An 8,566-nucleotide genomic window follows, 5' to 3' on the forward strand; every position below is an offset into this window, starting at 1 on the left:
AACACAGAAGACATAAAAGCCCCTAAAAAACCCACGCCTAACTGAAAGCCTGTAGAAACAGTAGTCTTTAGTAGATCCTTTTTAAAAGACTCAATAGAATTTAAAGTGCGCATGGACAGTGGCAGAGCAGTCCATAGTCGGGGGCTACGGCTTGGAAGGCTCGGTCACCTCTGGATTTAAAGTGAGTGTGGGGGCAGACCAGCAGGTATTGATTTCAGGATCTAAGGGAACGTGTTGGCTTATAAAATTTGAGCAACTCAGAAATATAGGAAGGGGCTTGACCATTTAAAGCTCTAAAAGTAAGAACTAAAATTTTAAAATGAATCCTGAGACGGACCGGGAGCCAGTGGAGTGAAATGCGCATGGAAACACCCTAAACTGCACATGGTCTACGAAACCAGAGCCCCAAGGTGCCAGATTACATTCATTTGAGCAGGAGAACATCCCCATTCCCAACAAAAAAGCTCAAGCAGTCCGTGTGGGAATCGCGCATGGTTGGCAGATGAGGGTGGACCTGGGGAAACAATTGAGATTTCGGAAACCGCAGAGAAAGCCTCAAGTTGGGTGTGGATTGGAAGTGACACGCAGTGGCTGTTTGGGTTTCATGGGTGAGGGGGTCCAAAGTTGAAAGACCCAAAATGCCCTGACCATGAGACTTCCTCAGATATAAGGACTCCCAGGATTCAAAGGGTCTGCACCCTCTGCACACATTCCCCATGTATGTTAAGTCGGGCAAGTTCTGCAGCACTTCGCTTCCTGAGGTCCAGTATGAAACCTTGGGTCTTTGTGGTACATTACGTTGTGCCATTAACAGATAGCATAGTCTTTTATCTGGCTTGTAATGACACAGCTTTAAATAGCATAATAGCATATGTTGCTTTCATTTTACTACTCTGTTGTCCTTTTATGTTGAAAGCTGTCACATAAATTAGGATTTCATCATGTTCCACACTGTGCCATAACAGATAATCCAGTGTCTTGGTGACTACATTTAATTTAGTTGATTACATAAACTATGACATAATTACACATTCATGTTAATTACTGTCTAATTCATTACCATGTGACACAGCCACAATGAAAGTAAAAGAATATTAATGACCCTCACTTTTGTCAAGGTGAGGTTGTGAGCAGGTCTTATCAAGCAACTGTGTCATACTTTGCTCTGTTATTTTCTCTATTTATGTCCAGGAAACAGACATTGATAATGGGCTATAATTCCACATTTGTTCGTCCCACATTTTGTGTCATGTGTGTTTATGTCAGCGGGTTTTCCAACATCCCTCATGTTACTTATTACTATGTGTTTCTGTGTTTTGTCTATATCATAACTCTTGTTGGGAATGGCCTCCTTCTCTCAGTTATCTGCCTGGTCAAGTCTCTTCATACACCTAAATACATGATTGTGTTCAACCTGGCATTGACAGATTTGTGTGGCAGCACTGCTTTCATCCCCAAATTGTTGGACATGTTTTTGTTTGACAGGAGGTATATTGTTTATGAGGCTTGCTTAAGTTACATGTTCTTTGTTTTGTTATTTACAGGTGTACAGTCATGGACACTTGTCACTATGGCCTATGACCGATTTATAGCAATTTGCTTCCCCTTAAGATACCATAGTATTGTGACAAAACCAGCTATTGCTGCAATGCTGCTGTTCACATGGATTGTATTATCAAGTCTAACCTCATATATGGTTGGACTTATTAATCGCCTTTCCTTCTGTGGATCTGTGGTGGTAAAAAGCTTTTTCTGTGATCATGGGCCAGTTTACAGTCTGGCTTGTAATGACATCTTCTTGAACACGATAATGGCATATGTTGCTTTCATTATAGGACTAATTTTTCCTCCTATATTGATAGCAATTACATATGTTTGTATTTCTATAGCACTGAGCAGGATTGCATCAGCAGCAGAGAGACTCAAAGCGTTGAAAACTTGTACTTCTCATTTGATCCTTGTGGCTATTTTCTTTATACCAATTGTGGCCACCAACATAGCTGCAGTGACCTACTCCATTCATCCCAATGCCAGGATCATAAACTCCTCTTTGACACACACTATACCAGCTTTGCTCAATCCTATAATATACTCTCTAAAGACACAGGAAGTGTTGAACTCTTTCAAGAAGCTTTGCAAACGAAGAAGGTTTAGCAATATAACTTCATCCAAAAAGGTGAACTGTTTATCGCGACTGTATTGACATGTTACGGACATTGATTATTATTTAATGTGTTTTACTACATATAAATGGTTTAATTGTATTTCTTCAAATGTTCTATGATCGTCCATGCAGTATGAAATGAGGCATTTCAAAGTGTTATTAATGTAAGCTGCAGAACATCGGAAGAAGTTCAGAAAAAAAAATTGAAACAATCTTTGATCCTGGTCTAAAAAGACTTTTTGTGCCTGTATCTAAAAGAGCTGCTGTGTCGATGTGTCACAAATACAACCCAGCAAGTGTCTCCGGTAACTACTTCTGAATATTATATTATATATATACACTACTACTATACTCTGGCAGCAACTCTAAAATAAAAGTAAGTTGTTCCCTTCACTTATAATGGTGCAAATGTCCTTTTATTCATGTCTTTCAGTTTCAAAGTAAACTCGTAATCCAACACATCATCCTGCTAAGTCTTCCTGTTATATACTGTGCAGATATGAATACGAAAAATTATTATTCCTGTACTTGCTGTGTTTAGGTTTTACTCCTTAGAAATATCTCACTGGAGAGGTAAAGGTGAGGCTAGTCAGTAAGACGGCCATTATGTTATACTTCTATATTCCATTCATTTTCAGTGAATGGAAATGAATGGAATATATCTGCACCTATGGATATGACAGGTGCAGATATTCATTCAACCTCAGATTTGGTAACTAATAAATGATACATTCTCACATGATTATATGTGTTTTGAGCTAGTACTGTTGAAGGGCATGTTTGGAGACTCAGTAGTTCTGGTATGCTGGCACCATCTAGTGGTTTGTACTTGTACCCTACAGGATTATAAAGAGTAAATAATGTCGCGCACATCCAGTTTAAAAAAAGGTGCTGGCCTCAAACATGAACGCGGATAGAAAAGAGAAAAGAGGAGACTGCACACTTCAGCTCCCTTACATGCAGATTTATTAGCACATCAAAAATAAAAAGACAGTAACGTTTCGAGCGCACTGCTCTCCTTCAGACTAACTCATTTGTATAAGACACCCCATTTTTTTTTTTTTTTTTTTTTTTTTTAAGTATATTTTTCGGCTTTTTTTTTTTTTTGCCTTTATTTGATAGTGATGACAGTAGAGATAGACAGGAAATGGGGAGGCAGAGAGAGGGGGAATGACACGCAGGAAAGGTCCGCCCGACGCGGGACTCGAACCGGGGACGCCTGCGGCGAGGACCGCAGCCTCCGCATGGGGCGGCCGCTCCACCCACTGCGCCACGCACCGCCCCAAGACACCCCATTTTTAAACCTTCCCCTGAGGGTCTCATGATGAGTCACATGGTTAAGCTGTTTTTGTCTGTAGCTTTGCTCCTTTCTTTTCAAGTCCTCCGTATCTGTACGTGAGGGGTTGAGCTGGGAGGGAAGGACAGGAATTGTTGTGCGGATCTTCCTCCCCATGAGTAGCTCTGTGGGACTGTATCCATTGGCCAGACGAGCAGAACGATAGGCCATCAGGGCCAGATAGGGGTCACTGGATTTCTTGAGGAGATTTTTAATCGTCCTCACAGCCCGCTCTGCCTCTCCATTGCTTTGTGGAAAGTGTGGACTGGAGGTGACATGGCTGAAGCTCCAATCCTGTGCAAACTTCTGAAAAGTCTCTGATGCAAACTGTGGGCCATTGTCTGTGCGCACCACTTCTGGTATGCCATGACGAGCAAAGATAGACTTGACATGTTCAATCACAGCCTCTGATGTTGTGAAAGTTAACTTTGCTACTTCAAAGAAGCGAGAATAATAATGATTAAATACTGTTTGTTTTTCATTTGAAACAGGTCAGCTCCTACTGTAGACCACGGCCTTTGCGGGAACTCAGTGGGCAACATTGTTTCTCTCAGGGTTGTTCTCTCTCTGGCGCATGTATCACAACTCTCTATCAGTTTTGTCAGTTCTTTGTTGAGTCCAGGCCACCACACCAAACTCTTGGCTCTCTCTCTGCATTTGGTTATGCTGAGATGACCCTCGTGCAGCTTGGCTAGAATATCTGCTCTGAGCGATGGTGGGATGACGAGTCTGCTGCCGTAGAGAAGCAAGCCACTTTGAACTGTCATTTCTCCTTGAAATGGCAGATATGGCTGGAGCACCTGGCCTATTGAAAACTTGTCTGGCCATCCTTCTGCACAATACTGTTTTATCTGTCTCAGTATGTCGTCATTGTCCTGTTGTGTCTGTATTTCTTTTAGCCTTTTCTCTGTTGCTGGTAGGCTAGCAATGATGGAGTCGGCGTACAAGTCGATCTCCTCTTCTGACAGTCCTGCAGGCGTGCTGTTTTCAGGTGCTCGGGACAGCACATCTGCAGTCGCTATCTCTTTTCCTGGCACATGAGATATCGTGTAGGAAAATCTCATTAGGCGCATGCGTAGGCGCTGGATGCGTGGTGGCAACTCATCAAGGCTTTTTGAGCCCAGCAGTGGGACGAGAGGTTTGTGGTCTGTCTCTATGAGAAAGGTTTTCACTGCGCTGCTGTGCGTGCATGCTGTCCAGCTGTGTGTTCATCATGTCCAGAGGTGGCAAAAGTACTCATATTCTGTACTTAAGTAGAAGTACAGATACATGTGCAAAAAAGTGGTAAAAGGTAAAAGTAGAAGTACTGATTCAACTTCTTTACTCAAGTAAAAGTAAGAAAGTACAGGCTCTGAAATGTACTTTCAAAGTAAAAGTAAAAAGTAAAAATGAATTTTTGCCGTCAATGAAACACAATACATCCTTTGATAATTTTGTTTAACAAAAAAGGTTCTGACAGAATAATCAAGATTGAACTGACCAGAGGTACTGCATGAGCATCTGGATAACTGTTAACAGATTTGTTACTCTGAATACTATAGGTTGTTTTCTTTTTCCATTGCAGCACAACCAAACTGTAATCAATAATAGTTATGACCAGTAAGCCATGGTAGATGTTTACACTCTTAATAACAAAAGACCAATGTTATTTTCTACCTTTTTATTTTTCTCTGTACTGAAAACGTACTGAACCGTGACCCCAAAACACACATATGTAATGGGTTCAAGCATTACACACAAAAGGCAATGAATGCATCCAAAGTGGATTTTGACATTAAAGTCAACAGTATTTTTTAGTTTAACATGTTACAGATTAATCAGGTTCTCCTGTTCTGCTCTGTTGTTCACAATAAAACAAATCAACTGCTTCTGTGACATATCTCTACAACATATGTAACCATGGCATGAATATGAACCCATGGAACTTATTACACTGTTATCGCAGTGTGAAATTATGTCAGCTGTATATAAACACAAGTGTTAACAGGTACATACTGAACCATAAATTACTATTTAACAGAATGTGTATCTTTTACTATCGAAAAACTAGCAGTTTGATGCCTTACTTTACAGCAATATGCAAACAGCAACAGAACTTGAAACATAATGATCATGACAACTTCAAGTCTAATCTAGTCTATTTTTCTTTTGTGAGAAATTCACTCATCTCTACAAGACTACCAAAATCTCTTATTTAGCCTAAGCAGAAGCTGGTTCTCAAAGTTCTTTGAATCAAGGCGTGCCCTTTTGGGTCTGAAAATCAGCCCAGCAGTGCTGAAAAGCCTCTCGCATGCTGCTGAGGTGGGAAGGGGTGTGTTGAGTTTCAGTGATAAGTTGCAGACTGCTGGGAAAGACTTCAGGACCTCCATGGTGTCATCTGAGCATGCAAGGTAGGAATCTAGCTGCTTGGAGTTTTCTTGTACATTTCCCTGCTTGATGGGGGAAAAGAAGTCATCTTCCTCTGAAGAATGGGAAGTGTCACTTGGATGCACCATAGGTCCCTCCTTCAGATGGCTTTTGATGAAGTCCAAGCCTATGGAACACAAAACCACAGAGGATTTCTTTTTAATTTTCAGCACTTTTAGCATAGGATTGATATTTGTTGAAATGATGTGACTTTCCCTTGTTACTGTATGACAATTACCCAGTGTGTTATGGGTAATTCAGATTCCAAAATTTCCCTCATTATCTCATTAGCAAATGTTTCATTACATACCAAGTTTAAGGGTGTCGTCATCACTTGTCCAGCATGTCCTAAATCTGGGGACGAGTATGGCCGCAGCAATGAGTTCTGGATCTGCAAGCATCTGCCCAAATCGTCTATCAAGTCCAGCTTGAAGTGCATCCACTAAAGGCACACAGAACTTGGAGGAAAGTCGAAGGTTCTGTAGCTTAGTCTTGAGAAGTGTTATTGTGGGTACCAGCCATCCCATCTGCACACTGGCCTCTCCCTGGAGAAGATCAACAGCCTTCGCAAAGGGGCTCATTGTCTTGACATATTCTGCGAGAAAAGCTATCTCAGCAGGAACGAACCAGTCAGGAAACAAAATTTTAGACACAACATCTGTGGTTACAAAAACTCAAAAATGTATTATTAATAATAATAATAAAGGTGTGAAAATGTAAGCTACTCACATTGGAATTTTTAGCACACTGCACACAGCTGTAACGGCTCCTTCTCCTTGTTCTCTCATGATCCTCACAATCCTCTCCACAGCCAGGAAAAGAGAATTCCACCTTGTCTCATTTGGCCGCAAGAGCTGGAGTTTGCATTTTTCTTCAATTATTTCAGCAGCTATAGTGGATCTTCCACTTTTGTTCCATAGACTCCAGCACTTTGAAAATGCTGAACGAGAGATTTGCTTGTAGACGGAGTTGGAATTTGCTTCTGAAACATCAACTGTTGACACCAGGGGCCTCATTTATCAAAGAGCGTGTAAAAGTCCTCTTAAATTTTCAGTACGACGGAAAGGCAAAATGTGCGTACGACCAAAAAATATACACTCTTTTCAGATCTATCAAACTCCGCGTACACACGGCTGCACGGTATTTCCCTTGATAGATCACACCGGACCTGAGAAAAGCGTGGATGAGAACACGCCTCATACCCAGCCCCCTAAATGGCCCCACGCAACCATATGTGGTCAATGCAAATCAGTTACGTGCATATTAAGTAGCCATGTGCACTCTGGAAACGTGTGGAATGACGTCAGTGGAAGACGGTGAAGACAACAGACGGACGGAGAGCGGAGGAAGAAGCGGAATTTCTCTGAAAGCGAGATACACGGTAACACGGCAATATCAGTCAGAAACATCATCTTGCATTGAAAGGCTTCAATAAAAACAAAAAAACCTCCCAAATCTAAATGAAACAGAACAGAAAGAAGAAGAATCATATTTATTCTGCCCCTTATTTTAGATTATGTCATAATAATTTAAAGCAGGGTTTCCACTGCCAGTCAGTACTTTGCACGCCTTTCCACTAACCCCCAACTTCCGTTCACTGGAAGATTTGATTTTCATTTGTGCATATTAAAAAAAAACAAAAAAAAAAAACATTGAAGTCCACCAGTCTGTGACTTTTACTAAAATGATGTTGGGCAGCTAGCACCCATTTTTGTTAAATACAATAAATATTATTCACACAAAAAATATCGATCATGTTTTCTCATTTGCTTTGATTTGCGCCGACATTATTGTGCTTGCTGCTTGCTTGTGTGTGTCCAGTCTGGCTACGTAACACACGCACGTCGCAGAAATTATTTTCCAGACTGGACAGACTGGGTTGTGGAAGAGGTGTAGCCTACATGCAAGGGAAAAATATCAATATGATATCAAAAGAAAACGAAATTCGTTTTATAAAGCCAGTATTTAGGAGCAAACTAGTGTAAATGCACAGGGGAAAAATCTGAGTCGCTGTGCTTTTCATGTAAAGTGCCGACGTCAACACGTGTGCGGCGGTGGTGGTGGTGGTGGTGGTGGTGGGGGGGGGGGTCATCATCACCACCACTTGCTACTTCAAACAGTGTCCGCGCTCCTCTCTCCCTCGCATACTGCAGTTCTCTGACTCTGCAGCGGCGTCGCCAATTCCTCCTGTTCTTCAAAAAGCGTGTAAATGCCGGTACGCCATGGTCGGACTGGTCGTAAATTTTTGCACTTACTCCCGACAAGTTTTGGTTTGATAGATCCCAAATTAGGCGGAGAAAAGTGCGTACGCACAAAATGGGGGAAAGAGCGTGTAAAAAAGCGTGTATCCACAATGATAAATGAGGCCCCTGGGGCCTCATTTATCATTGTGGATACACGTTTACGACCAGTCCGACCATGGCGTACCGGCATTTACACGCTTTTTGAAGAACAAGAGGAATTGGCGACGCCGCTGCAGAGTCAGAGAACTGCAGTATGCGAGGGAGAGAGGAGCGCGGACACTGTTTGAAGTAAGTGGTGGTGATGATGACCGCCCCCCACCACCACCACCACCACCACCGCACACGTGCTGACGTCGGCACTTTACATGAAAAGCACAGCGACTCTGATTTTTCCCCTGTGCATTTACACTAGTTTGC

The 8,566-nt window shown here is 41.9% G+C and overlaps 1 protein-coding gene across 1 annotated transcript; it reads left to right on the plus strand.

Annotated features, from left to right (window-relative positions):
* Positions 1-1,207: 1,207 nt before the first annotated feature.
* LOC146974878 (olfactory receptor 8G17-like) lies at positions 1,208-2,203 on the plus strand. The gene has a single exon (XM_085796874.1). The coding sequence runs from the start codon at positions 1,208-1,210 to the stop codon at positions 2,201-2,203; it is 996 nt and encodes a 331-aa protein (XP_085653000.1).
* The last annotated feature ends 6,363 nt before the right edge of the window (positions 2,204-8,566 follow it).

This window comes from Trachurus japonicus, chromosome 14 (genome assembly GCF_045865225.1).
Source record: "Trachurus japonicus isolate A0001 chromosome 14, Traja_1.0".
NCBI classification, from domain to species: Eukaryota; Metazoa; Chordata; class Actinopteri; order Carangiformes; family Carangidae; genus Trachurus; species Trachurus japonicus.